Raw genomic sequence first — 16,465 nt, forward strand, 5'->3', positions numbered from 1 at the left:
AAGGCCATCCCTGGCCCCAAGGAGCTCGCTCTCTGGTGTGGAAGAGGCAGATATAAAATAGTTTTAATAGAATGGTAAGTGATCTTATAAAAATATTACATAAACAAAAAGAATGCATTTAGTTCTACCTGAAAAATCTATATCTTTAGTCCCAAGTTCTTTCCTAAATCGTTCAAACCTCATGTTTTCAGTTCACATTTGGATAATTCTCACCTGAGGTACTTCAAACACAGTATATTTTAAACCCAGCTCATCACCTGTCTCCCAAATCATATATTTGTGACACACAAAGGAAACAAACAATAACAAACAATAATAAAGTATATTCAAGCCAACTATAGTGTATACTCAAGGCTGAAATATAATCAAGTCTGTGTTTGATCCACTGCTGTGCAACTTATTTAGAGAATAATGAAAGTCTACTTAGAAAATGGAGAAACAAAGAATCTATTATTTGGTGGACATTCTCTCCAGATGGTATATATATTTTTAATCTAGCAGCCAGGCATGTATGTCCCTTCTGAGGAAAAAGAGATAATAGCTGTGTATATCATTCCATTCTTTCTGTTTTAAATTTGTATTGACCCAAGAGACCAGCTCATTAGAATTCCAATGCCTTCAGGAGCAGGAATTGGATAAGAATATTTGTCACTGTAGAAGAGTAACTCAGAACTATTTTCATTGTCCATCCTTTTTTCAGCTTCAACCATCTAGGATCCTAGAATAACGGAAATTTAGAGCTGCCTAGACTCCCTAGCAGTCTCTTTGCTGCATTCCCGTCCCTACTCTCACCTCCAATTCACATAATCCTCAGCTGTCAGCATAATCTTTCTCCAATTCCACTTCCATGAGGTCACTCCCTAGCTCAATCACCACCAGCAGCTCCCTAGGTCTATTTTATCAAATCTAAAGTCATCAGCCTGGAACCCAAAGCTTATCAACTGTCCCCAACACCACCATTTCAACCAAGCTTATACAACCTCCACCCCAGACAAGCTAATTTGCTTAGTTTATCCTTTTCCCTGTGCTTTGGAAGTCAGCCTGCCCCTCCTAGCCCCAGGCCCCATAGCACACCTCAGAGCCCACCTTAACCACGATGCATTTTCTGATTAGCCTCAACACTTCAGATACTGCTTTGGCTTTAATTCCCTTAAGGACTCCTATTCAAGGCCAGCATGTTTTCTAGATCCAGAAAGGGGGAATCAGAAAGTATCAGGTTATGACAAATAAAAGATAAAATTAGCCCTGGCTAGTGTGACTCAGTGGATTGAGTGCTGGCCTGTGAACCAAAGGGTTACAGGTTCAATTCCCAGTCAGGGCACATGCCTGGGTTGTGGGCCAAGTCCCCGGTTGGGGGCATGTGAGAGGCAAGCACACGTTGATGTTTCTCTTTCTCCCTCCCTTCTCTTATCTCTAAAAATAAATAAACAAAATCTTTAAAAAAAAAAAAAAGATAAAATTAAGTGGTCATTTAATTTTCAGATATATTTGTAATATTTCATTATTGTTTGTATTTATGTAGGACACTAGGATAGCTGATGAGGACAGCATGGTGAGCCAAAGTCCCTGCCTTTGTAAAATTTATATTAAGCAAATATAATTAAAACTACCACCCATACCACGAAGGAAAAGAACAAAGATGCTGTAAGAGAATCATAGGGTGGAGCTAATAATTTAGATTGGGTAGGACGGGAGATATTCTGAGGCTAAGATATTAAAGCCGAGGCCTGAAGGATGAGTAGAATTTAGCTAGTTAAAGTGTAAGGGGAAAGTATTTTAGGGAGAAGTATTACATGTAAAGACTTCCACTTTAATCATTCAGGCAATATTTTTTAAGCATCTACTAAATACAATGCTTTTCAAAGAGTAATAAAGAGAAATATGGCTTGGGCTTCCCTGTAAAAGACAAGACATAAACAGAATAATCAATTGTTGATTAGCCTGCTCAGTACGCTATAATAAAATATCACAGACTGGGCAGCTTAAACAACAGAAATTTGTTTTCTCACAGTTTTGGATGCTAGAAGTCCATGATCAAGGTGCTAGCAAATTTGGTTTCTGGTGAGGGCCCTCTTCCTGGCTTGCAGATGGCCACTGTCTTGCTGTGTCCTCACATGACCCTTTCCTCAGTGCATGCGCACAGGGGAGGGCAGTAGAGAAAGAGCTCTCTCATGTCTCTTCTTATAAAGAACACTAATCCTGTTGAATCAGGGCCCCACCCTCTTTACCTCATAAACCTTAATTATTTCCTTAGAGGCTCCATATTCAAATACAGCCACGATAGGTTAGGGTTAGGGCTTGGACATACAAATTTTGAAGGGGTACAAAAATTATGTAATATCAGTGAATAAACAAAATACAGTTGTAGGAACAGAAGGAGTTTATTCCATTCACTCATTAAACAATAAGAATTAGTACCCATTTTGTACTGGATACTGTACTGAAGGTGGAGAATACATCCTGTAACAGGTAAACGGGGCTTCTACCCTCATGAGCTGATAGGCTAGACAGGAAGTGGACAATTAAACAAGTAATTGCAACAAAGGGTGATGAGAGTAATGACAAGTACGGGAGCACTAGAGCAATAGCAGGGATAGCCAACCTAATCCTGTACTCTAGTCAGAAAAAGCCCGAAGAAGTTTATTTGGAGGACGGGCAGAGAGAGTAAGATGAAGAGTGGAATTAAGAGTGTTCTGGAAAGAGAGAGCAGTACATGCAAAGCCTCTGAGGCATGAAAGTAGGTCAAGAAGTTCCATGTTGCTAGCACAGGGAAGGAGAAAAAAATCTTTCCCCTCGAAACTCTTAGGTTCAGTATCTGGGATCTTGTAATTTAAACTGACAAAAGATAGATGAAGAGAATTTTCAAAACAAGAGCGTATTACATGTGCCACATGAGCACACACACAGCAGAAATCAGTGATAAGGAACTCAAAGAGGTGGTTAGAATTTGGGGCAATAAATTTGCGAAGTGACAAGACAAAGGGAAAGGGGCTGGGGCTTCCGGGACTGGTAAATTGTGGAAAAGTAAATACACGGAGAAACTTAGAAGGTAAAGTTTATTTTAGTAAGCTTTGTTTGTGCAGACCCAATTCAGTACCAGCTCTGTCTCCGGTGATGATGGTTGGTTCCCACCTTTTGGTATAGGAGAGGGGAGAGAAACACCTTCACAAAGGTAAATTTATGACCTCCTCTCAGGCAGATAGCGGAGGGCAAAGAGCTCTTTCTCTGTTTGCTGTTTCTTAATTGCTTTCAGCTCAAAAGAATCCTTATGCCAAAGTAACATGTTCTGATCTCCTGCATTGGAATGTAGAATATAAGAGGGAGACAAGTGAGATAAAAGTTGAATAAGGAGGCAGGGACTAGATCTTGGACGGCCTTGTAAGACAGGTTAAAGGGTTTGGACTATATATCCTCAGAGCAATGGGAAATACTGAGTTGGCGGGGGATATAAGGAGGGGAGTCCTGACATGATCAGGCTTGAGTTTGGAGATACGTAAAACTAGAGCCAGAGCCCTGGCTGGTGTGGCTCAGTGGATTGAGCGCCGGCCTGCAAACCAAAGGGTTGTAGGCTTGATTCCCAGACAGGGCACATGCCTGGGTTGCGGGCCAGGTCCCCTGTTGCGGGCATGTGAGTGGCAACCACACATTGATGTCTCTCTCCCTCTCTTTCTCCCTTCCTTCCCTTTCTCTAAACATTAAAAAACAAAAAACAAAAAAAACAAGAGGCAGAAAAGACAGAAGGTATATTTAGGAGGTACAATTAGTAGGTCTGTGTGATTAGACGTTAGGGTTAAGGAGAGTGGTCTCAGATCTGGGCAATGGAGAAGGCGGCAATGCCTTAAACTGGGATAAAAAATATTCCAAGCATGAGGAAAGAGGAGCGAGGAGTCCCATTCTGACACAGTACCTGTGAGACATCCAGATAGACACATCCAGTTGGCAGCTACGCATTTAGGTCTAGAGTTCTAAGAAGCATTTGGCTGGAAAGACAGATTTTGGAACAATTTTATACAAAAAACTGAGGCCACGAGAATGGATGAGTTTGCCTATGGTTTGTGTATGGGGACAAGAAAGCTTCCAACAGCCCCCTGAAGCATTCTAGTGTTGGAGGGGCTGCAAAGATGAAGGACAGAGCAGTAGGAGGAAAACCAGGAGACTGTGTGATCAGAGATGCAGAAGATCGGGAATGATTTCAACAAGAGAGAGGAGCAAACATGAGGGGGGTGGGGAGAAGAGCCTCAAGGTCAGGTAATATAGGAGGATAAAAGGCACCATGCAACAGGGACAAAAGAAGGGCACAGATGAAGAGGACTGAAGGAATTTAGAAGAGTAAAAGCTTACTCTAAGCTGTGTTTCAGTGGTACTTGCATCTTGCCAAAGATACCATGTCTAGCTTCTTTAATAGTTTCCTAAATGCTGGCCTCCAAATCTGATGGAACATGAAACAGGCCAAGAGGCAGGCTAAAAAGAAGAGATAATTTACCATGTTTGGAAAAATGCTTATTGTAACCCAGCACCACATCCAGCTAAACATATGTGCATAATGGATTGTAGCAGGATGCCCAAGTGCTTGCTGGATCGTGAGTTTAAGTAGGTCAATCAGGAACAGAGAAAGAAGTAAAAATCCTCTAAAAGATTGCACCAAAGAACAACTTCAAATAATGTGGCCTTGCTGTGGATGAGTAGAAAACCACAACAGATGTATTAGCCAGTAAACAACAGTCAGAAAAGAGATACTCTTTTGGGGCATGGGGGAGGGCTTTAGGTAAATCCTAAATTCAAGAGCCAGACTGTCAAGCATCACAGACTCTTTAAATGCTGGCTCTAGATACATGTTTTCACACACAAAAATACCATCTTTATGTATCCTGTGTTGTAAGATCTTACATTCAAGTTAATAAGAATCCATTGCACAAGTACAAGGCTTGGGTTGGCAGCATGTTGTGTGGAAAGAGCTGTGTTTGTAAAATGAACAACACCCTCTAAATTTTTACATCAGTTATAATGGGCACCACATACTGCAGCACTTTGTTACATTGCTCTTCCCTCAAACAGACCGAGCAAAGTGTCATGTGACTGCTAAAAAAATGCAAATATGTTAGTCTACTTTAATAGAAGTGTGCAGAGAATAAAAGCAATAGTCCTACTGCATGCTGAATTAATTAGAATAAATCTGAAGTGTTGTGTTCAATTCAATGTATCAAAATTTAAGAGTAGTACCTCTTACACATTCCTTTCTTTCCATTTCCAAATCCTACCAGGTCTCTCATCTCATACCTGGTAGATTGTTCTACCCAAAGATGACCCAACAATCAATCTCTCCCTTCCAACATGCCTTTTGCAGTATGACTTCACTGCTCCTCCCATCAGGAGGTGCAGTCTATTTCTCCTCCGGCTGAATGCAGGCTGACCCTGTGTCTTACTCTGATCAACTAGAAGTGATGGGATTTGAGTTATAGGCCTGGGCCTCAATGGGCCCCACAGCTTCAGTTTTCACCTGGTTGTTTGCCAGCCACCAAGTCAAGAAGGTACACTAGCTCTGGCTGGTGTTGCCCAGTTGTTTGGAGCATCGTCCAGTAATCCAAAAGGTCACAGGTTCAATTCTGGGTCAGGGCACATGCCTAGATTGTGGATTTGGTACCTCATCGGGGTGCGAACGAGAGGCAACTGATCAATGTTTCCCACATGGATGTTTCTCTGCCTCTCTCCCTCCCTTCCCCACTTTCTAAAATCAATAAGCATGCCTTCGGGTGAGCTAGGGCTCAACTATTGACTGATGAGAAGCCAGGGGAGGTGTATTCCAAGCTCCATCAGGCCAATGATGGTAGTATTCTATATCTGTGCTACTCATTATGGGAATCACTAACCACATATGTCTACTGAGTCCTTGGGAAGGCATCTGCAGAACTTTTGATTTTAACTAAACTTTAAATAGCTAGTGACTACTGTACTGGATATATAGAAGACTACTATTCCCATCTAGTTTAGAGATGCTCTGACTAGAAAATTAATCTACAAAAACTTGTTTTCCTCATCTATTGAAAAACAAAGTTTAATACTTCTCTGGTTCATACATTTTGAGAGAGCCTACTGTGTGAGTTAGATACAGTGGCATACCTTAATGCATTTAATTCTTTCAAGCATTTTTTTTCAGACTAAGGAAATAGAAAGTCAGAGAGACTCTAACTAGCTTAAGGACCCAAAAGTGGTTAGTGCTGGAGATTAAATTAAAAATCAAGCCTCTGGATTTCCAACTCCATACTCTTTCCAATACACCAGAATGCGTCCCCCATCAAGAATGAAAATTTCTGCCTGCCTTCTGAGATTTTCCATGATCTGGTCATCTAAGTAAATATTTCCAGTTAATGCTTTAACTCTTACCAGACTGATCTCATTTCTGCTTCCCTTCATGTACACTCTCTTTTCTTCTAATTCGAACCATCCTTCAAAGCCCAGTTCATCTCCCGTTTTCCTTCTGTGAAACATTCCTCATCTTAATCCCAGTTAATATCCTTCTCCTCAGAATTTCTACGTCAGTTATAATGGGCACCACTATACATTGTTCTTCCCTTAGACTGTAATCTCTTTGAGGACAGGGGCCATACCAAAATTTTGGAGGGTGGCAATCCTTCCAAATTTCTTATTTCCCCCTGAGCCACGAATAGGTACTTCTGGACTGGATGAACGAAGTAAACTCAACAGGCAAACACTTCTTGATTAAAGGCAGCCCCACACTCGCTCACCAATTAGTACGGAAAGGTTGAGTGGCCAATCCAGACGGCGGCAAGGCCCACGTAACGCTCCCCGCCCACTCGGGTAAATCAAGCCCAGCCTGCCGGTTGCCGTTTGGGCGTGGCCCAGTCTAGGGTGGCCTATTGGGCGTGGCGTGCCTGAGTAAAGGCGTGGCCGCGAAGAGGAACCTATGTTCTCGGTCAGACTCGGTAGTCTCCGGTAGTTCTCGACAATTTCCGGCAAACGTCTCCGCCTCTGTCGATTTACTTCGGTTATTTCCGGCATCATTCGGGATTTTCCGTCTCGCTCCCGCGCTGATCTCTCCACTTCGTGTATTTCCGTGTCTCGCTCGGAGGTGCTCGGCAATCGCTCGGCCGCCCCCATCCCCCGGTAACGGTCGCTGGTGAGTTTAAATGAGCCGGGGCTGGCTGGGCCCAAGCAGCTGCGGGGGGGGCCTGAGGCACTGCAGAAAGTGGGCCTGAGCTTCAAGGATGACGGTGCTGCAGGAACCCGTCCAGGTAATGATAACCCTCTTCTCTGAGGCTTGGCTCTCAGCCCCAATCGGGAAGCCGCGTATGGCCACTCCGCGGCCTGGTGCGGCCTAGGCCGGGCTGCTTCTCCCGCCTCCCCTTATGCCGGGTCCTGTCTGTCTCTTCGTCAGTTCGGAGGCCTTGCCCGCAACCTAAGCCGTGTTACCTCTGGCCCTATGTTGCTTCTGTCTCTAGTATGAGCGGCATTCGGCGATAATACCTCCCTTCCTCTCCGAGCCGACGTCCCACTAGCCCCTCCTGTCAGTCTAGGGGCCTTGCCCCGGCCTGGGTAAGAGATTGGGGCGGTGGGGGTGAAAGCTCGCCCCAGGTGCTCTGTTACCTAAAGGGTGATTGGGAATCACATTTGATCACCGCTTGTACGATCTTCATCATGGTGGGGCAAGTTTGCGGGGAGGGAATGTTGGTTTTGTATTTTTTTATGTGAGACGGTAGAGGGATGATAATATCGGTATTTTTAATACTAATTTCTATTTTGGTAACAGACTTGCTAGCTCACATTGCTTTTCTCGCTCCGTGAATTTCCCACTGAACAATGATCTAAGAAGAGAACTCCCAGGCCCAGTGCTGAGGTGCAAGCACCTATTACAAGGGGAGGGGTGGAAACGGCAAATCTGAGTTTTTCCCCGTGGCCTTTGATGGAGACCGGGCGTGTTTTAGTGTGCGTGTATACGGCGTTCAGGAAATGAAAGACAAATACTGGGTTTTCCATCATTTCGCTCTCTTTACCACACCAAGGTTTGCTTTGAGGCACAGTGCTGTGAGGGATGGAAGAAACCCTGGTGGGTTTTAAGTGCACGATGCAGTGCCAAGTCATTTCCCCCTCTGCCATCTGAAGACACTGAACCTTTAGTTCCTTGGTGATGGACCAGGTCTGGGAGACTTGATTAGAAAAGTTGACCTATCAACTGCTGTCCATTGAGTCATGGATAGAAATTAATTCATATTACCCTTAATAGGCCTGTGATAATAAATAGTAAATATTTTAATACATCATTACATTCATACTTCTTTTATTTTTCTTCAAAGGATGTAATACACACTTCTCCTAGTTGGCTTCTTCTCCAGCTCTTTACATATAGCAGCTATTATTGTTTGAATTAATATAATGTGGGATTCTAATTTAGAAAATGTATCTGTTTGTTAGTTGTACCAATGCTTTCAAAGCTATTTCTTTCTTCTTTCTTTAAAAAAAAAATTATTTATTTTCAGAGAGAGGAGAAAGGAGGGAGAAAGAGAGAAACATCAATGTGTGAGAGAAACATTGATTGGCTGCCTCTTGCACACCCTCAACCAGGGACCTGGCCCGCAACCCAGGCATGTGCCCTGCCCGGGAATTGAACATGTGACCTTTCAGTCTGCAGGCTGGCGTTCTATCCACTGAGCCACAGCAGTGGGCCCAAAGCTATTTCTTTTCTTTCTTTCTTTTAAAAAAAAAAGTTTTTATTTATTTTTAGAGCTAGGGGGGTAGGGAGAAATAGAGGGAGAGAAACATCAATGTGTGGTTGCCTCTCACGCCCCCAATTGAGGACCTTGCCCTCAACCCAGGTATGTACCCTGACTAGGAATCGAACCAGCGACCCTTTGGGTCACAGGCCTGGGCTCAACCCACTGAGTCACATCAGCCAGGGCCCAAAGCTATTTCATAACATCTAATTCCTCTTACTAGTGAAAGTCCCTTTTAAGATTTTTTGGAGGGGCCTAATATGAAATTAGAAGTTGCTTTCTATACCTTAAGTAAATAAGTAGAGCACTCAAGGTGTTTAACTTCTGTTTCATATTCTTGCAATTTTGTCTTAATAATCAATCCATTTGCTTACTCTGGCCTCCAAAGTCTTCTAAAATGATGAACTAGTTGTATTGGTAGCCTATAACCAATGTTTAATAATTTCAACTTGCATAAAAGCATGAAGAATAAAAGAAATATGTAGCCTATTAATAGATAGTACCCCTCAGGTTTCCTCATTTTTCCTTAAAGTACTTTTGGCTTAAAAGTCAAATTTGGTTTGGGTTTTTTCACACCACCTTTATCCATTAGATTGAGGGATGATGGTAAGAAGTTTTAAGATATGGCTAGGTGGGACTTTTGGTTGTGATTTATTGTAAGAAGAGTCTGGAGCAGTGGGAGGAACAAGCAGTTTTGGCTACAATGATAAAGGTCAACTCTTTAGGGATAGTGCTGAAAATGGGAAAGATTTAGTAAGGAGGAAAATAAAAATAGGACGGGTAGGATACTGTCTATAGAATACTGTCTTTTTTTTTTTTTTTTTTTTTTTAACTGTATTCGTAAAGGAACGAGCATAAGTTGGAAAGTTGTTCCCTTCTTGGATGCCTCAAGGTTTGTGGTATTACTAGGCATAGGAAAACGTTGAAAAGATGAAAGCAACTGTTTTCTGCTTTTTTATTTTTTTTTAAGTATATTTTATTGATTATACTGTTACAATAGTTCCAATTTTTTCCCTTTTGCTCTCCTCTGCCCAGCACCACCCCCTCCCCCAGCAATCCCACCCCCCAGTCCATGCCCATGGGTCGTGCATACAAGTTCTCTGGCTTCACCCTTTCCTATATTATTCTTTTTTAAAAAATTAATTAATTTTTTATAACAATAAAAAATAACAATTCCTCCCTCTCTCAGACTTAAGACCCTTTATAATCTTATAAAGGACAATCGGCGAAGGTCTCGAGCTCCTCTAGCTGCTTCAAGCTGGACGTGGTCATCGTACTACCTACCCTTGGGTCCAAAAATTCCTAACAGAGTTGGGGGTGTGGAGGGGAGGGTGGCCTTCCCACATGGGGAAGGATCGTGCAGACTGCAGGTCAGGTGGCTGTCCCCGGACAACAGCGTGCTCGGTTTAACACGCTGGCATCCTTGTTGTATTCTGGGGGCAACAGATTTGGCAACAGGGTTAGAAGGCATCATTCAATCCATAACCACTAGATGACAAAAGGCAGGGATTAACTTTTCAATGTCCCACATTAGGGAAAAAAGGGGCTTCTTTGGAGGAAGGTGTGCCAGGCACGTCACACCTGTCCAAAACGCTTTTGCCCACTATACTTAGTTTGGACAGAGGGGAATATTTTGGGTCCTCCCCCCCACCCCCCTCAGACTTCTGGGCCCTTTCTGTCCAAGCCATTAGGATAGAAAAGAGAAACCAGTTCTAAAGTGAAGCCCACAGACCACCCCATTCTTCACCAACCCAGCCACTTAGTTCTCTTTAAAGTTCTAACGTGGAATAGCCAGTCCGATAAACCATGTAAGCCTAAATATAAGCTCCTTCTCCAAATTATTTCTCATAGAAAAGTGTTACTTGTCTGTGAGGTACAAAAAATTAACTTTCCCTCCACCTTCTAAGTTCTTCTGTCTGGGCTAATAATCAAATTAACATGAAACAGGTTAACAGAAGAAAATGTCCAAAATTTATTACAGATGTCTTTGGGGTGCTGCCATAGAATGGGACCCAAAGATACATTGGGCATATGAGGTGTATATGCCATTTTCATCAAATGTGAAGGGGGATAGGGGCCTGGGATTTCAAAGGCAAAGTAGGCAGTTCGCAGGTAGAGAAGAAAAAGCAAACGTGGGGAACAGATTCTTGCTGGGCCACCCAGACACAATGGGGCACAGAGAAGCTCTGATTTCTTGATTTCTGCCACATTTAGTTTATATTGTGATGACAAGGTGAAGCATCCTTTCTTTTTTCTATCAGAATTTTTTTAGGCAGATAAGGGAGGAGAGTCAAAGGTTCTGAGTCTTTTAATTCTTAATAACCAGCTTAAAATCGATATCCCAGAAAGGCATATTTTACGGTGGCAAAACTTTGGTCCCCCACTCATCTTTACAGAAATCTCTTATTATGAGGCAGAAATTGTCATAATTTCTTTGAAAGGTTTTATTCATTCATTTATTTATATATTTTTAGAAGATTTAATTTATTTATTTTTAGAGAGAGAAGGGACAGAGAAAGACAGGGAGAGAAACATCAAATGTGCGATTGCCTCTCACGCACCCCCAAGTGGGGACCTGGCCTGTAACCCAGGCCTGTGCACTGACTGGAAATTGAACCTGCGACCCTTTGGTTCACAGTCCAGCACTCAGCCCACTGAGACACAGCAACTAGGCATTTATTTTTTAGAGAGACAGGAAGAGAGGGAGAAAGAGAGGGAGAGGAACCTTTATGTGAGAGAAACATCCATTGGTTGCCTCTAATACGCGCCCCGATCAGGGACCGAACCCTCAATCCACGTGTGTGCCCTGACCAGAATTGAATTAGCGACCTTTCGCTTTGTGGGATGATGCCCAACCAACTCAGCCACTCTGGTCAGGGCTGCCCTAAATTTTTTTTTCTTTTTAAGATTTTATTTATTTACTTTTAGAGACGGGAAGGGAGGGAGAAAGAGGGATAGAAACATCAATGTGTGAGAGAGAACACTGATCAATTGCCTCTCTCATGCCCGCATTGGGACCTGGTCCACAACCCAGGCATGTGCCCTGATTGGGAATTGAACTAGTGACCTCTCAGTTCGTACGCCAGCGCTCTCAGTCCACTGAGGCAAGCCAGCCCGGGCTCTCATAATTTTTAATATAACTGTTTTGTGAAAGAATACGCTAGACTAAATGGCTTCATTTGTTTCTAATTTGGATGTTTATGAAATTCACCAAATGTAATTTTTTTTAAGCAAAGATATTTTAATAGATTTATCAATTTACAGTTAGAAATGTTGGGTGAAGTTGTTAAAAAAAAAAGACTTGTAAAAATCGCCTTAATAAGTAGTATGTTAAGTGGGTACTACCCACCTAGTGTCATTGAGATGTCATTAGATAGTAAAAGAGTACTCTTGGCTTGGGATAAGATGTACAGAACAGCAGCTAACAGATTCAGAGTACTATATTTCAAATAACTTACAATTGAAGGTGGTGTATTCAGGATGACCCTGCCCCCTCAAAGGCTTTATTGATTTCAAAGATACATGTGAACAGTTTCAGTAAAATTGTTCTATTCAATGAGAATAGAAAAACTAAAATTTCTAAATATATTTTGTGACTTTACAAGTATATATTTGTAACTAAATTGATAAAATAGACATTAGACTACCTGATCTTCATTAAAAAGTTTTTAGCCTGGCTGGTGTGGCTCAGAGGTTAAGTGCCAGCCTGTGAACCGAAGGGGCACCAGTTCGATTCCTGGTCAGAGCACATGCCTGCCTGGGTTGCAGGCCAGGTCCCCCGTTGAGGGTGCGTGAGAAGCAACTGATCAATGGATCTCTCGCACGTCGATGTTTCTCTCCCTCCCTCTCTTTCTCCTTCCTTTCCCCTGTCTCCAAAAGTAAGTAAATAAAGAGAAGTTTTTATATATTCAGTTTAGCTGAAACACATTTGTTTATGATTTTTTCTTTTGGAAAGTAGGGCATTACCTTGTATTTAAGTATGTTAATGTAAGAAGCATCCAAACCTGTAGAGAATGTTTATGTTGTGGGTGACACTGCCCTATGCATTTTAGAATTTTTGCAGAATCTCTGGCCTCTACCCACTAGATGCCCCCTCCATGTGTGACAACCAAAAATGCCCCCCGCACATTGCTAAGTGTCCCTTGGGGGGTGGGGTGGGGAGTTGCCCAGATTAAGAACCGCTGATGTAGACCTAAACTAAGGTAGAGTGCTAGAAATTAAGTTATAATGTATAATAGGAAAATTTCACAGTGATTTTTTTTTTCTTATACCTTCCTATATTTCCTGAAGCTTTTATTATCTATTTTTTATGGTCTAAAAAAAAAAAAAAACGCAGTTATTTTCTTTTTTGACAAGAAGGAAAAAAAAAATTTATATTGTCACATTTAAGTCTGAATTAGTTGTGCAGCTTACAGAAGTTTGTTTATATTTTGAGTAATAAGTCATGTTTAAGAAGAGCAAGCAAGGAAGGAACTTTGCCATTTAATTTTTATGCTGTTGGCTTATCTTTTAAATCAATGCAACCCAGGACTGACCTATTAATTTAATCAATAGAGGTTGTGTTTCCAACATTTTTGGGGTGAAGGGTTCTCTGTTTGGCTTCCTAACTTTTAGCAGCATTTTTCCCATGTAGCTTTAATTTGTAGAACTCTTGAGGTGATGTACTGAGTGATATTCTTTTAGGGACAGATCCACACCAGTTGAGCAGAAATATATGAGTGACTAGTTAGGGGGCTAATCTTAGCCCTGCTCGTTATCAGCTACCAGTTTGTAGCATCTTAGAGAGTGGTCCATTCCCAACCCCATTCCCCAAGAGGGATACCATCACTCAGGAACTGAGAGGTGCTTGAGCAGAGTGGTGATGGAAACTGTATGTGAGGTTCTCATAAGTGGCAAGTTTTACTGCCGGGGTACACGGGAACTGGAGTTGGCTTTCTTCACTATCCTTTTCTGACCCTCTTAAAAATTGATGATAAAGGAATATTGTTGTTGTGAGCAAAGCTGGATTTTAATTAGAAATGGATAGAGCTCTTGAATATGGTACTTTATTTCTCTCTTTCATTTCTTTAACTTTAAAATGAAAAAAAATTCAGAGTTCTAGAACTTTATGGTCGTCGTCTATATGTGTCAAACTTGTCTGGTGACCAGTAGCACTAAGCTAGCTGGTAAACCATTTGTGTCCTGTGTGGTTTATGTGTTGCAAAGTAAAGAGTCGTGGCAGATGTGCTGGGAGACGTTAATAGAAACTATAAAATATATATATTGAATTTATTTTTATAAAGAGATGGGAAAGAAAACGGTTTTAAGTGCCTAATGTGTGCCAGTCAGTATACTAGGAGCACTGTATATGTATTATTTTATTTAACCCACATAAATCCAAGAAACAGAGTCCATTTTTCAGATGAAGAAACTGAGGCTGAGAAGAGTTAAATAACTCCCCCAAAGTCACACTGCTGGAAGTACTGGCACACAACCCTGAACACAGATCCTGGGTATATCCTTTCTACACCACTTTCTTTCATTTATAACAACATTAAACAAGTAAGTTCTTAGGAAATCTCCATATTTTATAAATGAATAATTAGGTGGTGATTATTTGCATTACAAAATAATTCTTTTATGTGCCACGAAGTTTCTTCTAATAGAGAATTCCAGAAATCCTTAAGAATTGGATTTAGAAGAATACAGAGAAACTTAAGGCTAAGACTAACACATTAAGAAATGAAAAAACATTTGTTTATTAATTCAACATACATTAGTTAAGCACCTGCTTTAAAAGTACATACATAATGGTTGCTGGGATTATAATAGTGAGCAAAAAGAGCTGTCCCTGCCTTTCTAGAGTTTATAGTCTAGCGAGGAAGATAATATGCAGTGCTCTCCTAAATAAATGTAAATGACAACATTGAGAATGTTAAAGGAAAGGTGTTTGGTGCTGTTAGAGTATATAATAAGGATGCCTAACCTCATCTGGGGGTCTCCAAAAAAGCCTTCCCTGAGAAAGAAGTCCAAAGAGTGATTAGAATTTGCATGGTTTGAGGGATGAGATGAGCATTACAGGGAAGGTGAATTGTATGTTTCGTGGCCCTGTGGCAGGAGAGTAACATGACAGGTTTGAGGAGCTGAAAGGAGGTCATTGTGCTAGCCTGGAGAGCACAAGAAAATGTGATACAAGATGAACGGGGATTGGGGGTAGCCATGTACTGCACCACACTGCCTATTTTGGTGGCTTTGGTTTTTATCATTAAGGACAATTAGAAGCCACTGAAGGATTTTAGCAAAGGGGTCTTATGATCAAATCTGATTTGTGAAAAGTTCATAGGGAGAGAATCCATCATAGGGTAAAAAAAGAATTCAGAGAAGCTAAATAAAACACTATTAAAGTGATCCAAGGAAAAAATGATCTGCCTTAGAAAGTGAATGTTTATTGAGTTTCTTCCTTTCGTTATAACTTCAGTTGCATAATTTAAATGAGTATAATTTTGAAAAACACCTATATACATGGTTCCAGAACCCTAGGTTATATGATTTGCTAGGACACCTGAAGGCCAGGTCCGTTCCTAAGGGGGTTTAAAAAAACAACCAAGCACGGTATTAGACTTACCTCAGAGGTAAGTGTTTTTATCCTTATTTTACAGGTGATTAAAACTAAAGCCCTAAGAAATGCCTTGGTCATTTTTATTTTTTTTTGTCAGAGGGATTCTCTATCTCCTGGATTGGAGTGTGGAGATAATATTAAACATTCAAAGCATAATTGTTGAGTCAAATTAGATTTGCATACCCTTTATCTGTTTTTATTTATTTACTTATTTTTAGCTATTATGTAGTCTGAATGTTGGAATTCTCTGACGAGAACGCTCAACAGTTTACCACATTTCCTATTATCTGTCTCTTTGCTGTGTTGTAACGTAGAAGAGATGTAGGATAGATGGCAGTGATTCTGTAGTATATATAATACCTGCTCTTAAATTCACCCCTTACAACACCACATTTTTTTAATAGTTCATTTTTTTATTGTTTTTTTTCCCATTACCATTTATCCCTCAGCAACACCACATATTTTTGTTCGAAGGTTCAGCTTCCCAATTGTTTGATAAAAAAACAAAAACACAATGATCCCAATGACAATGACCAAATAGGTGTCAGTAGAGATCTGAAAATTAAAAAGATAAGGCTGTGTATGGCCCTACAGAACTTGATTTTCTCAAGTTGATTCTTTTTTACTGAAATCAGGATCATATAGCAATATTGAGTAAGATCATAAGGTAAATGATCTGAGTAGTATGGAGGGGAGAATATGACATGATCTAGGCTGTTATTAACCAGAAAAATCTGGGTATCTCCCAGGGATTTATAGGTTGTACCACTAAGATATTTTATTGCCCCCAAACCTGATCGAGCCCAGCCCTTCTGTCAGACGGACCCGTAGCTCCATGCCAGATTCTTGCTTCCTTTGCTTTTTAACATTTTATTTATTGTGTCAAGAAGAAACAACTAGATGTTATTTTGTAGTTTATATTGTCAACATTAACATTCCCTTTTATTCATATTAGTAAAAGTTAATTATAGTAGGAAGGTCTTAACTTGTGTTTTATCTCCAGATTGGGTTTCTAGAAGTTCGTAGGTCAATAAATGGAAAATGGATTCAGAGTTCCAAAACATTTATTCAACGAACAGTTACTGAACATTCATTATGTTTAAGGACAGTTATCTAGGATAACTAGGGAAATAATTCATTA

At 41.0% G+C, this 16,465-nt stretch overlaps 1 protein-coding gene and 1 long non-coding RNA gene across 5 annotated transcripts in view; one reads left to right on the plus strand and one right to left on the minus strand.

Annotated features, from left to right (window-relative positions):
- Nucleotides 1–3,042: 3,042 nt before the first annotated feature.
- LOC149998823 (uncharacterized) lies at nucleotides 3,043–6,732 on the minus strand. The gene is made up of 3 exons (XR_016514360.1): nucleotides 6,606–6,732; nucleotides 3,169–3,294; nucleotides 3,043–3,132 (listed from the first exon to the last, which is right to left on the minus strand). It is a non-coding gene; the product is annotated as an uncharacterized LOC149998823 (long non-coding RNA).
- A 349-nt stretch (nucleotides 6,733–7,081) lies between these two features.
- The window catches only part of CDC27 (cell division cycle 27), a 56,546-nt gene continuing 47,162 nt past the window's right edge, over nucleotides 7,082–16,465 (plus strand). For 2 of the 4 annotated variants that reach the window (XM_090292859.1, XM_090292860.1), the window contains exon 1: nucleotides 7,082–7,250. In XM_090292859.1, the coding sequence (XP_090148985.1) occupies nucleotides 7,224–7,250 (27 nt within the window). In that variant the 5' untranslated portion in view covers nucleotides 7,082–7,223. The remainder of the gene's footprint in view (nucleotides 7,251–16,465) is intronic. The other 2 variants (XM_090292861.1, XM_090292862.1) reach the window with 1 other exon arrangement.

The sequence above is a fragment of the Furipterus horrens genome, unplaced genomic scaffold (assembly GCF_987537825.1).
Source record: "Furipterus horrens unplaced genomic scaffold, mFurHor1.1.pri manual_scaffold_11, whole genome shotgun sequence".
NCBI lineage: Eukaryota > Metazoa > Chordata > Mammalia > Chiroptera > Furipteridae > Furipterus > Furipterus horrens.